Raw genomic sequence first — 23,956 nt, 5'->3', positions numbered from 1 at the left:
GTATACCGGTCAAGAAGCAACAGTTAGAACTGGACATGGAACAACAGACTGTTTCCAAATTGAGAAAGGAGTACATCAAGGCTGTATATTGTCACCTTGCTTATTTAACTTATATGCAGAGTACATCATGAGAAACGCTGGGCTGGAGGAAGCACAAGCTGGAATCAAGATTGCTGGGAGAAATATAAATAACCTCAGATATGCAAATGACACCACCCTTATGGCAGAAAATAAAGGAGAACTAAAGAGCCTCTTGATGAAAGTAAAAGAGGAGAGTGAAAATTTGGCTTAAAACTCAACATTCAGAAAACTAAGATCACAGCATCCGGTCCCATCACTTCATGGCAAATAGATAGGGAAACAATGGAAACAGTGACAGACTTTATTTTGGGGGGCTCCAAAATCACTGCAGATGGTGACTTCAGCCACAAAATTAAAAGATGTTTGCTCCTTGGAAGAAAAATTATGACCAACCTAGATAGTATATTAAAAAGCAGAGACATTACTTTACCAACAAAGGTCTGTCTAGTCAAAGGTTTTTCCAGTGGTCATGTATGGATGTGTGAATTGGACTATAAAGAAAGCTGAGTGACAAAGAATTGATGCTTTTGAACTGTGGTGTTGGAGAAGACTCTTCAGAGTTCCTTGGACTGCAAGGAGATCCAACCAGTTCATCCTAAAGGAAATTAGTCCTAAATATTCATTGGAAGGACTGATGCTGAAGCTGAAACTCCAATACTTTGGCCATCTGATGTGAAGAACTGACTCACTGGAAAAGACCCTGGTGCTGGGAAAGATTGAAGGTGGGGAGGAAAAGGGGATGACAGCGGATGAGATGATTGGATGGCATCACCGACTCAATGGACAAGAGTTTGAGTAAGCTACAGGAGTTGGTGATGGACAGGCAAGCCTGGTGCGCTGCAGTCCATGGAGTCACAAAGAATCAGACACACCTAAGCTACTGAACTCAACTGGGACACTGGTCTTCGATACTGTTGGGACATGCTAAAGCTATCTGTCCCATGGCTTATTTGTTGGGGAAATGCCTTCCCAATCTTACCACATCTTCTAGCCTCCCTCACTCTCAGCCTCAAGACCATTCCCAACCATGGAATATCAGCTCTCAGCTGAACTATGCTTTGTTTAAGTCTGTATTACAGCATATAGATCATATGGTTTGCATTATATTCTAAGAAAGGGGCTATTCTGGTGGCTCAGTCAGTCAAGAATCCAACTGCAATGCAGGAGACTCAGGTTCAGTCCCTGGGTTGAGAAGATTCCCTGGAGAATGAAATGGCAACCCATTCCAATATTCTTGCCTGGGAAATCCCATGGATAGAGAAGCCTAGTGGGCTACAGTCCCTGGAGTGGCAAGTGTTGAACACAACTTAGCAACTAAACCACCACCATTACCACCACTGTCAAACAGACAGTAACACAGAATGTTAAGAACAGAAGCCTCAGGAGTAAACAAGAATGGAGTACTATACTTGCACTAAATGACCTCCAGGAGGTATAAAACTGCCCAAAACCTCAGTTTACTTATCAGGAAAATCCTCATAGGAACAACACAAGGATTAAGTCAAGCCAGAATAGTAGAAATCCTAGTAGCAATGACTTACATTTATGTAGCACTATGTGTCAAGCATTATTGTGTGTGATTTACATATATTAACTCATTCAACCCCCACGACACTTTATGGATAAGTAAACAGACATGGGGCTTCCGCAGTGGCTCAGGGGAAAAGAACCCATAGGCAATGCAGAAGACTCGTATTCAATCACTGAGTCGGGAAAATCCCCTGGTGAAGGAAATGGCAACCCACTTAGTATTCTTGCCTGGAAAGTTCTATGGACAGAGGAGCCTGGCAGGTCACAAAGAGTTGGACAATACTGAGTGACTAACACTTTCACTTCACTTCAAACAGACATAGAAGGGAATAAGTAAGTAGTCCAAGATCACATAAGAAGTAAGCAGCAGAGACAGGAATTCAACCCAAGCAGTCTGGCTCAGAATCTATGCTCTTATTCATTATACCATATTGCTTCTAATATTCTCTTATTCTTTATACCATATTGCTGCAAATGGTAACTATGACTGCTATTGGTAGAACTACTTGAGTGTTAATGTACTTGCCTCTTTATGTAAGTTGCAAGCTCCTTGAGGAGAATAAAAACATGCTGACTCATCCATAATAAGTGTTAGGAAGCTGGCTCTGGAGGCTCATTGCAGGGTTAGAAGCCTACCTCCCTCCCTCACTAGCCAGCTCTAAAACCTTGGACAGATTGCCTAACCTTTTAGAATGGTTGTAAGGATTAAATTATTTCCAATTTAGAAAGTACTTAGGAAAGTGAATGGCAGCTATGACAATGACATACTGATATATTTCATTATTTGATATGAGATGTGATTTACCATCTGTCCTTCCAGGATACAGAAGAGGGCCAGAGCTCTCAACAAACACTTGCTAATCACCAACTCACCCACTTTGCTTTCCTTGCTTCATGTGGGCTCATTTTATTGCTAAAATTACTCTTTACTTCCCTGGCAGTCCAGCGGTTAAGACTCCATACTCCCAATGCAGGGGGCACAGATTCAATCTCTGGTCAGGGAACTAGATCCCCCAGGCTGCAACTAAATATCCCACATATTGCAACAAAGATCAAAGATCCCACATGCTGCAACTACGAGCTGGAGTGGCCAAATAAATAAATAGTTTTCAAAATAAAATAAAATTACTCCTTAAAGAAAGGGCTATACCTTCAAGATAACAGTAATACTAGCAGCTAACTTTTACCAAACACTTCTATGCAGCAGGGATTATTCTACAATTATTTTCATGTGTTTAGTCATTTAATCCTCACAACAGCCCAATGTTGTTGATGCTATGATCTTTATTTTTGTGGAAGGAAACCAAAACACAGAAAGATTAATTCATCCAATATCATATTAACACACAGCCCAGATGTGGCAGAGTCTATGGATTTAACTACTTACACTTTGGTGTCCCTTTAGCAACATATGCCTTAGTACATATAAAAGTACCAAAAGCACTGTTGCTTGAATAATGTTCACTCGAAATACCATGAATAATAGAAATTATTTTTTAAGTGTTTGAAGTGTCTATCTAAAAAGTCATAGAGTTTCCCTTAATAGCAAATAGACTTAGTCCTTGAAAATGAACACATCCGTTAGGCTGAATCACAAAGATGAGGTCCGAGTTTTCCAGCTGTGAATGACTCAAAGGACTCGGACGTACTTCACATACTGAACATCCTATTCTGATGGGCACACAGCACAGAAATGAGGTCTCTAAAAGAAGACAGAGCCCAGAGATCTGTAACAAAATCTAACCTCAAAACAAAGACTATCAATGCTTTAGGAGGCACACATTCTTTCAACTCCCTTTTTGGTTTTCAAAACACTTCACAGAAATATTTCAGACCTCCTTCCACAAACCTCTTTCCATAAAGGGCAACAATAACAAAGTAAAGAAATTCTCCAGGATAAGTGAAGTGGAGACTCATCTAAATAAAACTGAATCAAAGTCTCATAATATTTATCAAAGACCTCATAGGAAAACAAACTAGTTGAGCAAGTCTGATACTAAAGCCAGTTAAATGGAAGAATGAATTTTCATAGCCTTGGGAAACTTAGGTTTACAGGGCAGACTCTGGAGGGTTGAGCTCATTGTGGAGACATGTTCCTTTTCACTGGCAAAAGAGGAAAGGAAGTGAGCCATGCCCTAAAAAAAAAAAAAAATTACCACTAGAGGCATTCCAGCCGCTACTTGATAAGGACTGGGAAGGCTGCCATCAACTCCTAGCTAGAAGGAGGAAAATTTGGATCTGAAAGCAGCTGACCAGGAGAAACCATGTTAGGTATGAATAAGATTTCCCATTAAATCACAAGGTTCTAACAAGGGAGTCATTTAAACCAGTTGCTACTGTGATACAAAGTGAGAAATATATATATATAGTGTGTGTGTGTGTGTGTGTTTGTGTGTGCGCGCGTGCGCGCGCTTAGTCGCTCAGTCGTGTCTGACTCTTTGCAACCTCATGGACTGTAGCCCCTCAGGCTCCTCCGTCCATGGGAATTCTCCAGGAAAGAACACTGGTGTGGGTTGCTATGCCCTCCTCCAGGGGATCTTCTCAACCCAGGGACTGAACCCAGGTCTCCTGCATTGCAGGCGGATTCTTTACGGTCTAAGTCACCAGGGAAGCCCAAGAATACTGGAGTGGGTAGCCTATCCCCTCCCTGGGAGATCTTCCAAACCCAGGGATCAAACTGGGGACTCCTGCATTGCAGGCAAATTCTTTACCAGTTGACCCACCAGGGAAGCCCATATACATTATATCATGACCCATAAATACATACCTAACTGAAATACACATATATGCATATATGAAAACATTGAAACCAAAACACTTACCCTTACTAGGCACAAAGCACTATGAAATTTCCAATTCTATTCTATTTTGTGTTCTCAACACACTGGTTGAGACCTACTAGCTGAAAACAGTGATTTAAACCAGCAGAGGTGATTCTGAGGGTATGTTTTATAATAATAGCCATTATTCCTCCTTCAGAGCCCCACAGCCAAGTTAGGAAAACTGCAATGGCGCATCTGTTCTTGAGACAAGTGACTTGCTCCTGAGTGCTTGGGTAAAGGCCAGCCAGAGACTGGCTTCTCCATGTCCAGCCATTCCTCACTGTGCTGACTATTCTTTCTAGTCCTTAAATGCAGGGTTCCCCCACAGCTCTGGTCTTGTCATTTTTCTCTTATTACTCTGGTAACTGGATTTTATTTCCATGGCTTCAAAGTACTCAGAAATCCCATTCTGTAGGTCCCAATTCTAAATGCTCACCTACCTCTTACAGATAGCCAGCTGAATTGCCCCACAGATTTCAAACTCTTAAGACTCAAAATTGCACTGTAAGTACAATCTCTTTTCCCTGTCTCCTCACCTAAATCTTTCTTTTCCAGTTTTCCTCCTCTCAAAGAATGGCAACACACAATCCACAAATCTGTGAGTCACAATTTGTGATTTCTTTTCCTATATCTTTACATCCAATGGGTTACCAAGTCTACGTTCTTAATATTCAGTGGTGGTTGGTGATCCCATGCAGGGGCCCTGGGTTCGATTCCTGGTCAGGGAACTAGACCCCACATGCTACAACTAAAGATCCCACTACCACAGTGAAGATGGAAGATCCTGCATTCTTCAACTATGACCTGGGGCAAACAAACAAATATTCAGTGGTATGCAGGTAAATGTTTGACAATCGACCTTCCAAATTAAAAAAAAAATAAGCAGCAGCAGCCCTGACTTGCAGCACTTGCCTATTTCCATGATGTAAACACCCACCCAGGGCCAATTTCAAGCAACCAACTTGATGCCACTGAACGTGGAATTGAAACAGATGGGTATGAATGGCTCCAGCACACTACTGTCTGTTCCAAGAAACCATTTCTTATCTCCATACCTACTGGTACTGCCTTCATTCAGGATTTCATCTTTCTTCTTCTCAACACAACAGTCTTTATTGATTTCCTGACCTCTAAATCATGCCTTAGCTTCTGACACGTCTCCAAAATACCTATCTAAAATCCAAGTCTCATTAAGGTTCTCCACTGCCTAACCCCCCAGTGGTTCTCCACTGTCCACTCTTTAGCTGCATACATAAGGCCCTTGATAATTTGGTCACAGTGACTCTTGAGCTTCTTCTCTTGCCACACCACCACCAGAACCTCTATTCTAATCACACCCCCAAGACATCATATTCTGAGATACACAACACTGCTCTGTGATTCTGCACATTGCTTATTCTAGTCCTACATCCTAGGACAACCTTGTCTAATTTGTTCTCTGAGTCAGCCTCTTAAGATTCAGCTCAAATTCCTTCTCCAGGAAGCTTTTTCTAAACTCCTTGGTTGGTTTGATATATCCCATCTTTAAGACCTCCAGTACCTTCTATCACTTCTAACATCCTTTATTGAAATTTTTTGTATCTATCTCTTCCCACTAAATATGAGTTTCTTGAAGGCAAGAACTGGTCTTATTTATGGATATACCAATTATGTAGTGTGGTAATGGAACACACAGGAGACTCTCAATAAACAATGACTATTACCCCAGCAAACTTGTACCCTAAGACCATTGTATGCTAATTACTCAATTATTTGTTAAATGAAAACATATCAGTATGTTCTTACCATCTGCCCAGGGCCAAAGAACTGCTAAGATACCTTACCTATACCTTCTATATTGTCAGGAAGTCCAAGATCTACTGCCATAGTAAAAGAACTTGCACTATATTTTCTTTCTTTCTTTCTTTCTTTCTTTTTTTTTTTTTGCTTATTGGCCTCTGCCTCAATTTCCCAGCACTATCACAATGAAGAACCACATAGCTTAAACAACAAAAGCTTGTTTTCTTACAGTTATGGAAGCCAGAAGTCTGTTGCCAGGGTCACTTTCTTCTGAGGTCTATCTCCTTGGTTTGCATTTGGCTGTCTTTATGTTCACATGGTATTCTCCCTCTATGTGCCTCCATGTCCAAATTTCCTCTTCTTATAAATACACCAGTCATATTGCACCAGGAGCCACTCTGATGACCTCATTTTAACTTAGTCACCTCACTAGAGATCCTATCTCCAAATATAATCACATTCTGAGGTACTGGAGACTAGGACTTCAACATACAAATATTAGGGGGACATGATTCAGTCCATGACAGCCTCCTAGGCTGTGAGTGCCTCAAAAGGCAGGAGCTATACATTAAGTCTTCTTTCTTAATATCTGCCATGCCTAGCAGAGTACCTGGAACACAGCCGATTTTCAAATTATTTGTGGAATATATAAATGAAGGGTCTTCCAGGAGTGCAGTCCAAATCTATGGAGTGAAGCCCCTTCCAAGTTTGGTGGCCAGCATCAAGAAGAGTTTTAGCCCTTCCCTGAAAGAGAGCTTGATATTGTCATGGTCTCCAGATGGCCCTGTACTAAAGAGCCATTTATACAGAACCCAACACTTAGTGGAATAATAAAATCCTTAAGATTGGACACCTAAAGCCAGTTGACAATATTCTCTTTCTCTCCAGACTCATTCTGATATGCTCAGACTGATAGCATCATGCATGGCTAGAATCAAAGTCAAAAGAAAACAAACACTTCTTTACCTAAAAGACGTGTAACAGCTTAAAGAAATGGTTTGCTGCTAAGTCACTTCAGTCGTGCCCGACTCTGTGTGACCCCATAGACGGCAGCCCACCAGGCTCCCCCATCCCTGGGATTCTCCAGGCAAGAATACTGGAGTGGGTTGCCATTTCCTTCTCCAATGCAAGAAAGTGAAAAGTGAAAGTGAAGTCGTTCAGTCATGCCCGACTCTTCTCGACCCCATGGACTGCAGCCTACCAGGCTCCTCCGTCCATGGGATTTTCCAGGCAAGAGTACTGGAGTGGGTTGCCACTGCCTTCTCCAAAGAAATGGTTTAAAGGCATGGAAATCTGCCTTTTCCTACCCAAAAAGAAAGTTCCTCCCCTTCACTGTTCACCTGTCAGTTAAGTAGCCTGCCTTCTCTGCTATCAAGATGGACATATGACCTAATAAACTCCCCCTCCAAGGAATTTGAATCCTAATTGGAGTAACCTAAAGATACATGCATTGGAAGTGACTTAGCAGCAGCAGCAGCATGAAGGGTTCCTGGTTCATACATCCCTGAAACAGGCTTGGTTCCTACCTTTCCAAGACTTGATTGAACTGTCTTTGTTTCTGAGACCAAACTGATAGTCTCTCCAAAAACTGACATTTCCTAACGTTAGAAAGTGCTTATTGTGTAGCTCTCAAAGAATCTGGACACATATATGGACCCCAGAAGTTGGGTGTTGGTAGTGGTGAATGTAAAATATAGAAATAGAGTGGGCAGCAAGGAGTTTCTCATCAGCAGCTCATTGTATCTGCTGTGTAAGCACATCGCTGCCAACTACATTATTCCCTCCCGTATTTTGGGACACAGTCCACATGCCTTCCCCAGCTAAATTGTTGGGAAGTTGGTAGGAAAACGTCAAGACACTGGAGTGTGTGGCTATTTCTGACAGCTTTTGGTAAAGTCCCAGAAATGACTTAGGTCATCTTGGCTGAAGCTATAAAATTCTGCCTTACCTAGACTGGCCCTTTCTCCTGGTAGCAATCCAAGATGACAGAGAGTCAGATAATCATGAAGAACTTTACATTTGAATCAATTCATCAATGAAAATGCTAGAAAAACACAGGCGGGAAGGAAACATAGCAAAAGATAAGATTGGGATGGAGAAAATGGGGCCAAGACTGGTCCCCCATGAACCTCCTGATGTATACTGCCTTCCCAGCGAAAAGCTAAGTGCTGGAAAAAGGTCACAGGATGAGAAACAAATGAATTGCTTTTATCCAAGAGGCAAAAAAGAAAGGCACCAAAATTAAGGGCTCAAAGCTAGGCAGAGAAACCAGTCCTATTCTAAAAGACCCCAGGCTAGAGCCCAGAGGCAAAGATCAATCAACAGAGTGGAAAATGCATATAGACCAGCAGGTATAATTTGGGTTAAATTGAGTGAAGCTGCCTTTGAAACCTTGGAAAACAAAAACTTGTTACTGCTCCCAAATCAATCTCTAGGTACCTTAACCTTTATCACCAGAATGTGAGCTGCCAAAATAACGTAACCTCATTAGGAAAAACCTATTCATTGTCCTTTTCAAATTTGTCCATGGAATTCACATGAAGCAAAGACCAGGTTCAGCCACTGCAGGCATGTAAGGCAGTAAAGTACACCAACTATCTACACATGTGTCTCAAATATTGAAGGAAAACTCTAATCATGGAGCTGCTGCTGCTGCTGCTGCTAAGTCGCTTCAGTCGTGTCTGACTCTGTGCGACCCCATAGACGGCAGCCCACCAGGCTCCACCATCCCTGGGATTCTCCAGGCAAGAACACTGGAGTGGGTTGCCATTTCCTTCTCCAATGCATGAAAGTGAAAAGTGAAAGTGAAGTCGCTCAGTCGTATCTGACTCTTAGCAACCCCATGGACTGCAGCCTACCAGGCTCCTCTGTCCATGGGATTTTCCAGGCAAGAGTACTGGAGTGGGGTGCCATTGCCTTCTCCAAATCATAGAGCAGGAATAGCTAAATACAATGACCTCTGTGTAACATCCAAGACTATTATCAACCTAACATCCAACTTAAGGTGTATCAGCAACTCTCTACAAAAAAACATAGGGATCACAAAATTTATATGCAGACAAGGAAAAATAGGAAGAGATTAACTCTGGAAAATAGATTGTGGTAGAGATAAATATAGAAAGAAACTATATTACTTGAATTGTTCTAAGAGAAAAACTTAGATTTACAAAGAACCTAAATCAAATACTATTTATCTTAAACTGCCTACGTCCTATCATTCTATATGCTATGATGTCTGGGAAGCTGGTTACTAAACAAAGCCATTTCAAAAGGAGCTGCTAACGTTGTTTACAATAGCCAAGACATGGAAGCAACCTAAATGTCCATCGACAGAGGAATGAATAAAGAAGATGTGGTACATATATACAATGAAATATTACCCAACCATTAAAAAGAATGAAATAATGTCATTTTCAACAACATGGATGGACCTAGAAATTGTCACACTGAGTGGAGTAAGTCCAAGAAAGAGAAATATCATATGACATCCCTTATATGTGGAATCTAAAAAGAAATTATACAAATAAAGTTATTTGCAAAACAAAAACAGACTTACAGAACAAAGTTATCATTGTCAGGGGAAAGGATTGGGGGGAGAAATAGTTAGGGAGTTTGGGATCGACATGTACACAGTGCTATATTTAAACTGGATAGCCATCAAGGGCCTACTGTACAGCACAGAGAACTCTGCTCAATGTTATGTGGCAGCCCAGGTGGGAGAGGAGTTTGGGGGAGAATGCATACATGTATATGTGTGGCTGAGTCCCGTTGCTGTCCACCTGAAACTATCACAACATTGTTAATTGGCTATACTCCAATACAAAATAAAAGGTTTTTTTAAGTGAAAAAAAGAAAAAAGAAGGAGCTGCTAGATGGAAATCTGAGTGCTGGCCCACCTTCCTCTGTGGTAAGTGAGCTCAGATGCTATAATACACCATCTAGAATCATGGTATCTACAGCAGTAGTTCCTAGAATGGCCTCTCCCGGAGCAGCAAGGGCATAAGACATCCTTTTCTGACATCTTCTTGGAACTCTGTCTCCCACAAGCAATGCCACCTACACCACATTTCTATTACATGGCACAGAACCACTTGGAAGCCAGAGAAATTTTTTCAATTTCATATGTCTAGGATCTGCCCCTTACTTGTTAAGGGTGGGGAAATAAAATTGTCCAGACCTGCCACATTCTCCCATCACTGTCATTAACTGCCCTGAGAAAACAGACACTGGAAACAAACTATAAGGAATCTTTATGTTGTGCGATAGACGAAAGAACATAAGGTAGGTGGAGTCACGGATGAGTAAGGGCAGGCCTAGGATGATTCTGCTGAAGATATTTTAACACTGATGAACACTAGGCCATCATTTGGCTCATTAAAATAGTGCTGTGATTAAGGGTAGTGAGAGAGAGAGGCTGGCACATTTTCCTGTAGATGAGATGGCCCTGGGGGTTTGAACAACAGTTGGAACACAGCTGCCATGGCTAAAACCAAGCGAGTACAGATGCCACACCAAAGCAGAAGCAGTTCCCTACCATTCCATGCTGCCAAGTTCAAAATGCCAGTGGAGGAAAAGTATTGAAGGAAGTATTTAAAATAGACTAGATAGCTACTTTAAATACCAATTCTATGTGTAACTACAGTTTCTGCTACTGAGGTCCTTGAATGACAGTTACTACTGTTTAGAGAGCTCAGTCAAACATCTCCCTGCTCAGCAAGATGAATCAATGCAGTGTGCTGTTCTTCGAGCTTGGAACAAATTCATAGTCACTAGACATTAGACTTCATAACTCCAAATGCCCTTTTAAGAAAATGTTCTTCTAAGCATTTTTTTTCTCCTTTTATGTTTGTTTTCCTTATAAGTAGAGTTGTCTATCATTTCCTATGTTCTTAACTGATATTCAAAAGCACATGACACCATATCACAGTACTCAGTTCCCTGAGAAAGATAAGCTAAAATGACTTACCGAAGGCCTTCTTAGGTTCTATTAATGTCAAGGTAAAGAGTTCCTCTTTTTTTAGTTCCTTTAACTTCTTAGCAACATCAAAGTGACGCCACCCAACGATATTTTCTCCATTGATGGCTTCAATGTGATCCCCCACACAGATTGTTTTAACTGAATCAATTATGCTGTCATCTTTAATTCTCTGAAAGAAAATTAAGGGTAATAATAAAAAAAATAGCAACATGCAACACTACTTTTCAAGCTCGTAAGACATTATGTATAATATATTGACAAAAACCCATCCATGCAGCTTAATGTTCAGTTAAAGACAGAGAAGACCAAACAACAAAGATAAGCATCCTGCTCCCAAACATTCTTTTTTATCATTCAGAATTCAGCTTCATCAGGTCACCATCTCCTCTGAGCAGCTTTTCCTGACAACTGCCAGCCCATTCCTCCAAGATTAGGCAAGGTGCCTAATCTCATGCCTCTGTAGTACTTTCTGCTACATGTGCTGAGCTCGAAGCTAAGCACTTTACAGTCACGATCTCATTTAACAACCTTTATGAGAGTCTCATGTCTTAGATCAGGAAGATCAAGCAACTTGCCAAGTTCAACAGACCACAGTGCAACTTCCCATTTTCTTGTCAGCCTCCACTTTTCCATGGACAAAGGAGCTTGAAGGGTTACAGTCCACAGGCTGGTAAAAGAGTTGGACACGGCTTAGCAACTAAACAACAACAAACTCCACTACTGAACTGTAATATCCTTGGGGATAGAGATGCTCTTATTCACCATCGCACGCCCTGTGCCTAGCACAATACCTACCGAAAATTGTTGTTGAATCATTTCAACATGAGACCCATTGTTATTGTTGTTGCTCAATCACTAAGGTACATTACATCAGAATAAAGCTTGAGCTTTTTCTATTGACTACATTCTTTAAACCCTAGTTACAAAGCCAAGACAAGAATTAGTACAACCTTAACCAAGAAAATTGATATGTAGTAGATAGGTGTAGTCACCACCGGGGAGCCAATGAGAAGGATTTTCATTTACATATCACTTTTTATTTATATATTTCAGGTGAGGAGAACTTAGGACCCAAGTAGAAATGCCAAATTGGTATTTCCTAACTCTATAATCGGAGAAGGCAATGGCACCCCACTCCAGTACTCTTGCTTGGAAAATCCCATGGATGGAGGAGCCTGGTGGGCTGCAGTCCATGAGGTTGATAAGAGTCGGGCACGACTGAGCAACTTCACTTTCACTTTTCACTTTCATGCATTGGAGAAGGAAATGGCAACCCACTCCAGTGTTCTTGCCTGGAGAATCCCAGGGACAGGGGAGCCTGGTGGGCTGCTGTCTATGGGGTCACACAGAGTCAGACACGACTGAAGTGACTCAGAAGCAGCAGCAGCAACTCTATCATAGGTGTGTGCGTGTGTGCTAAGTCACCTCAGTCCTGTTGACTCTTTGTGACCCTGTGGACTGTAGCCCACCAGGCAGGCAAGAATACTGAAGCAGGTTACCATTCCCTCCTATCACAGGTATGAAAACAATACATCAATAGTCCAGACTTTCAAAATGAGATGTAAGACTCCCTGCTGCTGCTGCTGCTAAGTCGCTTCAGTCGTGTCCGACTCTGTGCGACCCCATAGATGGCAGCCCACCAGGCTCCCCTGTCCCTGGGATTCTCCAGGCAAGAACACTGGAGTGGGTTGTCATTTCCTTCTCCAATGCATGAGAGTGAAAAGTGAAAGTGAAGTCGCTCAGTCGTGTCCAACTCCCAGCGACCCCATGGACTGCAGCCTACCAGGCTCCTCCGTCCATGGGGTTTTCCAGGCAAGAGTACTGCAGTGGGGTGCCACTGCATTCTCCGTAAGACTCCCTAAGATAATACTAATAATTTCTGAAAGAATTTTAGGGACAAGAACTTCCACAAAACTCTACACAGGTAACAACCCAGCAGAAGATACATAAACTCTTCAACAGCATTGAAGAACACGGCAAAATGCAGGCCACAATCTGCCCTGGGCATCACAAATCCTTTTTGAGAATGACCCGATAGAATTATTAGGGGCTGCCGTTATTGTGTTGGAGAAGGCAATGGCACCCCACTCCAGTACTCTTGCCTGGAGAATCCCAGGGATGGGGGAGCCTGGTGGGCTTCCATCTCTGGGGTCGCACAGAGTCGGACAAGACTGAATCGACTTAGCAGCAGCAGCTGTTATTGTGTAATAGATCTGTGTGTATCCTGCATTTTTATCAGGTAGAATAACAACATCTTCTGAGTCAGTAGAGGATTGATCCTTGTGTCCAAGAGTTAAGAGAAAAACTGATCCCATGTACCCTAGCATCTCCATAATATTGTCACAAGAAAAAACAAGTTGTAGAAGACTAACCTAGGAAGGCTAGTCATTTTTAATTTTTAAACTTTATTACAATATACCAAATCCTATAGTAGGTTTCTTTTTTATCACCCAATTTCAAGAACATGGCTATGTTCACTGTAATAACTGTTAAAATGCTTTATGCAAATGATACAATAATGCCAATTCAAGTGGAAATTATTATCATTACAAGTAATTAATTATAAAGCAAAAAACCTTGAAATTTCATAATCTGACAATATTTTCTTTAGTAAATCCATATTCAACTTACAAGCTACAGAAACAAACAAGGGTAACCACAACACATGATACCACTCAGTACAATTGGAGTTTCTAAACTGTCATAGAAACATAAGTGAAATTAAACAAAAGACTAGAGCTTAAGAAACAAAGAAAAAAATTAATATTTTGTCATCTCACCATTTTTAAGTCATTGGAGAATGTGAAAATCTATAACTCATTCTTAATTTTTATTCTAATTTATTTCTTGATACATCTTGAACCTATTTTTCCTTTGATGACCTACATTATACAAATTTCAGCTCCACATATTTTTCATTTTTAAGACTTATTGTTGTCATTTTATTTATAAAATAAGCATTATATAAAACTGAAAGATTTTAAAGACAACTATGAATCAAACCAGTAAATGAAGGGCAGAGTAACAGAATATAGGGTAACCAGAGCCTATGAGTAGCCACAGGTAGCCAGATCAGTGTCCAGAGAGTGGAAAGACAATTACCAGAAGTCAGCAGGCAGCAAGGTGAGAATCCAGGTGAGCAAGAGAAAAATCAAAGCATAGGTAATCATCAGAGCCAGCAGATAAGAATCTGGGATAAAGAGAGAGGAAAACCAACATAAGAAACTTGGAGAAGGGTATCATAAGGTGAATCATATGTAGAAGCAAAGTGGGAGACACTGATGCTATATTATGTGGGTTACCTGAACCCCAACTTCCTAAGTATAGAATAAAGAATGAGGTAGCAACTGAGACAAGCTTCTGTAATCTATTATACTTTAATAATCATACCATAACTTGATATGGGTTAAAAATATTGCTAAAAGTGCTGCTCAGGCACAAAGGACTTCGGAGAAAAAAAGAGGTATTAATTCTATATTTATATTTGCTGAGTCACTTAATATCATTCTCTATAACACTTGGAACTTTCTGTCATCAGGCTTTAGAGTTTGATGCTACAAAATGTAAAGACAACTTTAAATATTTTTTAGAAGATAAGATTTACAATATTATTAAACTTAGAAGTTCCCAAATATTTCAGATCATTATTATATTAACTTCTATAAATTCATCCCATATAATTACAAAACTCTATCTTCTCATCACATATCAGAACTCTAGGATGGCACTCTACCATCCTCAAAGTCGCAAGCATTCATTCAAGGTTGTCTGAGCTGATCTTGCCCTCATGGTCAGCAACTTTGAGTCTCTGCTACTGACCCTCCAAATACTGACCTCAAACCTTGTTCATAATAATAAACATTCAAATAAAAATTGTACATAGTTATTTCATTTAGTCCTAATAAGCCTGGGAGGGAATGTTTAATATTCCATTAGTGAATGAGGACCTCAAAGCACAACAATGACACTGCTTAATCAAAGAAGCATAGCTCATAAGCAAGCAAACTGGGTTTCAAACAGAGGTAGTATAATTATAAGACATCATGCTCTTTCTTCAAAACACTCCCAATCAACCCAGATCTAACTAACTCAAGACCACATGGCTGGTTAAGAAAGAAAGAAAAGTCAGATGAAGAATCCAAAGTCTTCTGACCTCAGGATTAGAGTTTGAGTTTGTAGTTATCCCAGCTTATGTATCCTATCACCTTGATAGTCATTTTAATACACATAAGTGTATCAAATCAGCACACTGTACACCTTAAATTTACATGGTGTTCTTCCCTGGTGGCTCAGATGGTAAAGCGTCTGCCTACAATGAGGAAGACCCAGGTTCAATCCCTGGGTCGGGAAGATCCCTGGAGAAGCAAATGGCAGCCCACTCCAGTACTATTGCCTGGAAAATCCCATGGATGGAGTAGCGTGGTAGGCTACAGTCCATGGGGTGGCAAAGAGTCGGACACGACTGAGCGACTCCACTTTCCACTATTCCTCAATAAAGCTAGAAAAAAATGAACTATCATCTTTGAACTCTGATTCTTTAACAACTCCCACCCTCCTACTTTACTTTTTCTTACGTCTACTAAGCTGTTCTTCATCTGTATCAAGCAAGGCCTCCAGATCTCAATGTTACCTCTTTTCTCAGATCACCACTTCTCACCACTTATACTCTCACTGTACATACCTCTTCTCAGAGATCCTAGCTCCCATCCCAGAACCCCCCACACCTCTTGACCTTGTACATGTCCAACCTTACTAATTATTAGTTCTGGATGGTTAAACAATCAAAATGTTAGAAATAAATGAATACCGTATTTCTTAGAGGATCTTGCTAAAATGTGATTTAGTTCTAATAAAGTAAAAGTACCTCAAATCATGAAGATTTCTATATGAAGACATTCTGAAAATGACCATTCTGTGGTTATTTATAAGTTACTTTAATTCGAAGTCAATTCGATTTTCATGTCTTAATTGCATGGTAAAGGCCTTATCTTTATTTTGAATCTAAAAGTATTTTCTTCACTTAAACTAGGAATCAGCAAACAATGGTTCACAGGTTGAGTATGGTCTACAACTTGCTTTTATACAACTGATGAGTTACAAATGGTTTTACCTTTTTTGGTGGTCAGGAAAAAATAAAATAATATCTATGACATGCAAAAATTATACAAAATTTGAATTAGAGTGTCCATAAATGAGGTTTCACTGGAAGACATCTATATTTATTAAGTATTGTATATAACTTTTGTGCTACAATGTCAAGTTGAGTAGTTGCAACAAAAACTGTATGACCCTAAATTTTAAAAAAGCCTAAAATATTTACTATCTGACCCTTTATAGAAAATGTACCCCAACTCTAGTATTACACTATTTTAGGAATTTGCAAAGTTAGTTGTAAATATACTATGATTTTTCTGATTAAGTTATTTATACACTTTTTCCTGGGAAATGTTAACATTTGGGTACAAAAGTTACAAATATGTAAGTCTGCTGTCTCTCCACCTGAAGAGGCTCATTTAGGAGAACCATGCCTGGAAAATCCCATGGACGGAGGAGCCTGGTAGGCTGCAGTCCATGGGGTCGCTTAGAGTCGGACATGATTGAGCAACTTCACTTTCACTTTTCACTTTCATGCATTGGAGAGGAAATGGCAACCCAGTCCAGTGTTCTTGCCTGGAGAATCCCAGGGATGGGGGAGCCTGGTGGGCTGCTGCCTATGGAGTCGCACAGAGTCGGACACAACTGAAGCGACTTAGCAGCAGCAGCAGCATGCAGTACTATTTTTTTTCAATTTGTTTTTAATTGGAGGACAATTGCTTTACAATGTTGTATCGATTTCTGTCATACAAGAACATGAATCAGCCATCAGTATACATATACCCCTCCCTCTTAGACCTCCCTCCCACCCCTCTTATCCAACCCCTCTAGTGTGAGCACCATGCAGTACTATTAAATACATCTCTCTGCCATCAGTCTCATCTCCTAATTATATGATGATTTGCTGTTATTAAGATATTAGCTATCAATTATAGGTACTCTCAAACATTGCAGATATATCATTAGTTTATACCCAAATAATCATATAAAGTAGGTGCTAATATTGCTATTGGAAAGAAGGCATACAATGATTTGTCTAAGGTGTCACCCAGCATGTAAATAAATGGAAACAAGAGTGAAAACAGGCTTGATTCTAAAGCCCATGGTCCTGTGGGCCACACTGCTCTGCCTTCTTAATCAGGGACTCCTGCCTCCTTACCCTTGTCTGAATCCCCTTACATCAACCTACTCTGACTTCCAACCACTGCTAAAAGCATATAAGTACTCATTTCAGCAGCACATACACTAAAATTGGAACCACACAGAGATTAGAATAGCCCCTGAACAAGGATGACATGCAAACTCTTGGAACATTCCACTTTTTCTGCTTATCTTGGCAAATCACACTGGAAGAGTGAGCCAGAAATTAATGAAATTGATTACTTTAAGGAGTGGGGGAAATGAGTAATGGGAGTCAGGGAAGGAATGACATTTATAAATACAACTTTTATTATAGTTTTGACTTTTGAAATCATTTTATGTATTCAGAAAATTAAATCAACATGAGAGGAAAACCTCAATTCAAAGAGAAGCAAACGGATTCAACAGTATTTCAAATGAATAAAGATTATGGGGTGAAGGGAGGAGGAGAAAGTGAGAACCTATTCCACATAACTCCTGAAGAGAATACTTTGATTGTATACATGCATTTAAAGACAAAAAGGACATACAAACCTTGAAATCTTTTTAATCTTTTGGCCACACCACATGGCATGTGGGATCTTAGTTCTCCAACCAAGGACTGAATTCGTGCAGAGTCTTAACCACTGGACCACCAGGGAAGTCCCTACAAATCTTGAACTCTTAATAGGTTCATTTTTCAGAGTACAAATATATAGCAATTCTGAAACTGTTTTGTGCATATTACAGAACTAAGGAAATGAGTAAATATTTCAATAATTTTGAAAGTAAATATTTCAGTTGGGAAGCCAAGGAAGAACACTTGGCATAATTATGGATTAGAGGCAGGATTAGAACTGAAGGCATAATTATGAATTCATAATTTCTAAAATACATGTTTTGAACCTCTTATATGGCACCTGAAAGGATCTAAAACAGTGACACACTGGTAGCAATGAATGCATGCAACCAGCATTCAGATCTTGATTTTGAAATACCAGTTCTCACTGAAAACAAACAAACAAAAGAGTTCCTTGAACACATGGCTGATTTTCAGTCTGGAGAAAAGAAGATAAAAGATGAGTTTAGAACATCTTGTTGTACCAGAAAAGAAGGAACTGCTCAATAAAATTATGGGAGGCAGATCAAAAGGATACATGAGCTGTCTGGATGGGACTCCTGCAGACCAAACCTCAGGAAATTTGAGCATCAAAATAAATGATATTTGGCAAAACCAATACAATATTGTAAAGTTTAAAAATAAAATAAAATTTAAAAAATAAAAATAAAAAAAATGATTGTAATGAACCCACTGAATGAGAAATCATGTGTCCTATACACACTACTATACAAAAAATACATAACTGCTAAGGACCTACCGTATCTACAGGGAACTCTACTCAATACTCTGTAATGACGTACACGGAAAAAGAATGTAAGAAAGAGTGGATAAATGTGTATGTATACATTTTGCTGACTCATTTTGCTGTATAGCAGAAACTAGAACAACCTTGTAAATCAACTGTATAGCAATAAAGATTAATTTTAAAAAATCATGTGTCCATTGCTAATAGGTGATTTTTTTAAATTAACAACCCACTTCAATATTCTTGCCTGAAAAATCCCATGGACAGAGGAGCTCCAAGGGTCACAAAAGAGTCAGACATGACTGAGCAATTAAGCATGTACCATATTGGTAATAGATAATAAATAAGTGGCATGCTTTCTTAGAATGTTTTAAAGAAATATAGGAAATGATGAAATTATAAAAATCACCATTTTGCAAATGAGTCAGGCAAGACTTATCAATAGATGTTAAATCTGTGGGGTGCAAGTAAGAGAACAAGATATATACATAATCTCAAGGTATCTCCCCACAGATATTACAAAGGAAAACATCACTTTGCAGTGAATAAGACTGGCAGACACTGAGTACACAAGGGACAAAAATTAACATCATGAATATTGAGACAAACCAATAAAATGCACCTTCTGACGTAATACACTGAGGACACAACATCACTTATTTACTTTTCATGCCAAAAATGCACAATAACCTCTTTCACAACATGAAGAGACATCAGAAAAGTCCACGTTAAGGGACATCCTATAAAAGGCTGAGGAATTGTTCTAGATTGCTGCTGCTAAGTCGCTTCAGTCGTGTCCGACTCTGTGCAACCCCATAGACGGCAGCCCACCAGGCTCCACCATCCCTGGGATTCTCCAGGCAAGAACACTGGAGTGGGTTGCCATTTCCTTCTTCAATGCATGAAAGTGAAAAGTGAAATTGAAGTCGCTCAGTCGTGTCCGACTCTTAGCGACCCCATGGACTGCAGCCTACCAGGCTCCTCCGTCCATGGGATTTTCCAGGCAAGAGTACTGGAGTGTGGTGCCATTGCCTTCTCCATGTTCTAGATTAAAGACCACTAAAAAGACATGATAACTAAATAAAATACATGATCCTGGATCGGAATTATACCAGGAAAAATACATTATTAGGACAACTGATAAAAACTGCAATATGAACATTAGATTAGTTTGGGAGTTTTGTATCACTATTAGATTTTTTTAATTTTATAGCTATACTGTAGGTATATTGAAGAGAATATCTTTGTTCTTAAAAACTACATTTTTAAATTATTAAGGAATAAAGAGATATTATATGTGCATTCTGCTTATTCCTATGGCTCAGGAAAATTTACATATAGATTTGAGTGTGTTCATATATATATACATGAAAGAGAATTAAGCAAATATGACAAATGGCAAAATTTTTTTTGAGTAAAGGGTATCGTGTGAGTTCTTTGTATTATTACAACTTTCAAGAAGTTTGAAATCGTCCCCTCTTAACTTTTAAAAAAACACATCAATCTTTTATGCAGTATGATATTCATCTCTCTTCTAAGTTGAACTATAAGCCAGAGGTTTGGCTTAGACTCCACTTTCTCTTTGACACCATGTTCTCTGTCTCCATGGGGCTAGTGACTAGTACTCTGAGGCAGGCACATGTTTGAAGAGGCATAAAAAAATAGAAACACAGCTCTGGACATCAGAGGCTAAGATCTAAAAACTCCATGCGTGTTTGCAAAACTTCCAAGCCCTTCCCTGCTGACATTAGAAAGGCATTGCTCCATGTGCCTCATGTCCTGAGCTTCCCCCAGATAATCCCACATGACTTTCCCAACTCACAGATTTTCCATTTGGTCACCCACTCAACCTTCAGCAGAGTCATATCTTTTGCAGAGCTAAAAATAGCTGTTCTATCAAGTGGGAAGTTAAATAAAGCACTATTCACAGTTAAGAGGATAATTTCCCTAAGGCTAGTTTTTTTCAACGATGACGACGCATCAGCAAAATTTTTTATTTTGTTTGGACAAAAAAAAAGTATGAAGAAAATTCATTAGTAATTCTTTGCTCAGTGGTTAGGACCGCCAGCTCTGGAATCAGATAGCTTGGATTCAAATCCTGAATTTGTCTAGCTGCATAACTTTGGGCAAGCTGCTTAACCATCCCAAACCTGTTTCTATGTCTATAAAATAATAAGTTGATAATAGCGCCTACCCAGAGATGAACCTCATAGACATGTTGAGCAAAATCCAGAAACAGTAGAGTAAGTAATATGTGATTTCACTTATATGAAGTTCAGGAATAAGCAAAACTATGGTGATAGAGGTCAAACTAATGGCTACCTTTGTTGGGGAAGGGTATTGACAGAGAAGGAGAACAAGGGAGCCTTCTAGGTGGTAGAAATGAAATTTCCCTTGCTCTGGGCGGTATTTACACAGATCTGTGAACATTCATTAAAGGTTTATATCTGTTACACCTCAACAAAAAAGTAATCAAGAGACTTCCCTGGTGGTCCAGGGGCTGACTGCATGCTCCCAATGCAGGGGCCCCAGGTTTGATCTCATCAAGGAACTAGATCCCACATGCTGTGACTAATAACCAGAGCAGCCAAATATTTTTTAAGTAATTAAAAAGGAAACATGGTATCCAATAGAATTGTAAGCATTAAATGAGAAAATGTATGCAACATGCCTGAGACGCATTCAGTAACAGTCAGTGCTACAATTACTCATTACAGGGAATCCCCTGGCAGTCCAGTGGTTAGGACTCAGAGCTTTCACTACAGGGACTCACAATTTGGAGGAATTAAGATCTCACAAGCCCTATGTCCCTCCCACCCCAGCAAAAAAAAAAAACAAACTACTTATTATAATAATAGAATTGTTATTTAAGAGATGAATCTTTTTACCACTCCAGTTCTTAAAAGTTTTTCATACCATTTCAAACTTCCTTTTCTTGCCTTTGCAGTTCTATATTGCTCTTTGTATTTAGATAAAGTAATTACAACTGACCCTTGAACAATGCAGGGGCTAGGGGTGCTGACCCTTTGTTCAATGGAAAGTCCCTGTACAAAATCCCAGCATGTCAGCAGTTCCCCATATTCACAGTTCCACATCCACAGATTTAACCAACCTTAGACTGTTATAGAGGTGGGCTACAGTCCATGGGGTCTCTAAGAGTCAGACACAACTGAGCGACTTTATTTTCACTTTTCACTTTCGTGCATTGGAGAAGGAAATGGCAACCCACTCCAGTGTTCTTGCCTGGAGAATCCCAGGGACGGGGGAGCCTGGTGGACTGCCATCTATGGGGTTGCACAGACTTGGACACTACTGAAGTGACTTAGCATAGCATAGACTGTTATAGTATAACATTTCCTACTGAACAAAATCTGCATATAGATGAACCCAACAGTTCAAAAGTGTTGTTCAAGAACCAACTGTACATAGTTTAGAAATTTTTAAAGAGCCTTGTTTAAAATAGGTGGCCAAATAAATATGCACTTCGAAATAACACTAAATCAATGGAAATCAACATGGAAGTCACCAGATGATGAGCTTACAGATGTACAAGAGCCCATATGGATGAGTAGGCACCAGGGCCAGGCTTTCCTCGTCTGTAAATGCAAAATCCTAGAGGAAGTTTAAACTGAAGGGGAAAAAATTCAAGGAAAGGGTAAACAAAAGAATGGTCTTTGAAACAGTTTTTAAAGGAAACATTACCACTCCATCCATTCCTACTGAATTAGTTCTCACTAAAGATCATTTCAAACTTTCTTTGACCTGGTAAATTTTCTTAAGTGTTACCCTCAATTAAGTCACACTGTTGTTTTTGTTTTGTTTTGTTTAAATACTTACCTTTATAAAAGCATAGCCAGCACCATTATCTGTAATAGTGAGACCAAGTGAATCCTCAGATTTGTACACATTCACTTCTTTTTTGATCCCTTTTATGTGGGCAAATATGAAATCTTCAAGACCTATTTGTGTTCCCAAGAGTTTTCCCATGTCAACTTTAGGTGTGTTTAAAGTGCAATATAAGATCTGCAAAGAAACAGAAATATTTTAAGTCAGTTTCCATCAGGAAAACATTCTGATCATTAGTTTACTCAATCAATACTTCAATTTACAATGTCAGTGAAATAGTCTACAGTTTACAATGCCAGCAGTTATATCATTAACATTGCTGCTGCTGCTGCTAAGTCGCTTCAGTCATGTCCGACTCTGTGCGACTCCATAGACGGCAGCCCACCAGGCTCCCCCATCCCTGGGATTCTCCAGGCAAGAACACTGGAGTAGGTTGCCATTTCCTTCTTCAATGCATGAAAGTGAAAACTGAAAGTGAAGTTGCTCAGTTGTGTCCAATTCTGTGTGACCCCATGGACTGCAGCCTACCAGGCTCCTCTGTCCATGGGATTTTCCAGGCAAGAGTACTGGAGTGGGAGTATTGGAGTATTGGAGTGGGGTGCCATTGCCTTCTCTGGTCATTAACATTAGGTAATATGAATTGCGTGTTTCCTGCAGGCCAGGCTCTGTGTTGAGCAATTTATATCCATTATTATATTTAATCCTCACAACAGCTTTTTAAATACATTATCATCTTCATATTACCAATAAGGAAATTGAGCCTTGGTGAGAGTAAGTTATTTGCCTAAGGTCACAAAGATAGTACTTGTCAGAGCCAGGATTCAAGATCAGTTCTCACCAACTTCAAAGAGGTTTACATTGCTTTGTTACCTGTTATTTACAATGCTGACATCAAAGGCCGTGTTCCCAAAGGTCATGATATGTATAACACAGTGAAAATAGAGCCAACACTATTTTGGAAAACTCATAAGTTTTTTTTAAATAAGGAAAATTTTATTGATCTTGTATTTTTGTGCTTGAGAAAAGTAAATGGTGAATGAAGTCATTTTTTAAAAAATTGTTTAAAACATGTCTAAAATGGACCTTGAAGACTAGTCCAATCCCTTGGGTCTAAAAATGGAGGAACTGAGTGAGGGCTGGAGAGGCTAATGCAGCTTAGATACACAGGATGGTAGAAGTTGTATGGAGGTTGTAAAGGGACTTCTTACATTTACCAAGTCTTTGTTTGACCTCATTTTCCTTAAAAAATACAATTTATTTTGCTAAAATCTGCAATGCTACTCAAGCTTGCCAACCATAATTTCAGTAATTTGTAGGGCCCAACTACAAAATGGAAGAGG

The 23,956-nt window shown here is 39.7% G+C and overlaps 1 protein-coding gene and 1 non-coding gene across 15 annotated transcripts in view; one reads left to right on the top strand and one right to left on the bottom strand.

Moving 5' to 3' along the window:
* GIPC2 (GIPC PDZ domain containing family member 2) overlaps window positions 1-23,956 on the bottom strand; it is a 99,978-nt gene that overhangs the window by 47,160 nt on the left and 28,862 nt on the right. For 12 of the 14 annotated variants that reach the window (XR_015160328.1, XR_015160327.1, XM_086390739.1 and 9 more), the window contains exons 2-3: window positions 22,608-22,793; window positions 11,179-11,359 (exon numbers count right to left, since the gene is read on the bottom strand). Coding sequence is in view for 12 of the 14 variants with exons in the window: in XM_086390739.1 (XP_086246865.1) it covers window positions 11,179-11,359; window positions 22,608-22,793 (367 nt within the window). In the remaining 2 variants the exon portion in view is untranslated. The remainder of the gene's footprint in view (window positions 1-11,178; window positions 11,360-22,607; window positions 22,794-23,956) is intronic. The other 2 variants (XM_086390741.1, XM_086390748.1) reach the window with 1 other exon arrangement.
* On the top strand, window positions 17,506-17,609 carry LOC147375648 (U6 spliceosomal RNA). Its single transcript, XR_015161789.1, has one exon. It is a non-coding gene; the product is annotated as a U6 spliceosomal RNA (small nuclear RNA).

Source organism: Bos grunniens, chromosome 3, assembly GCF_055505025.1.
Source record: "Bos grunniens cultivar Pamir isolate PY7600 chromosome 3, Bosgru_T2T1.0, whole genome shotgun sequence".
Taxonomy (NCBI): Eukaryota; Metazoa; Chordata; class Mammalia; order Artiodactyla; family Bovidae; genus Bos; species Bos grunniens.
The sequence above is the reverse complement of the archived record's forward strand: the minus strand, read 5'-3'. Positions and strand labels throughout refer to the sequence as shown.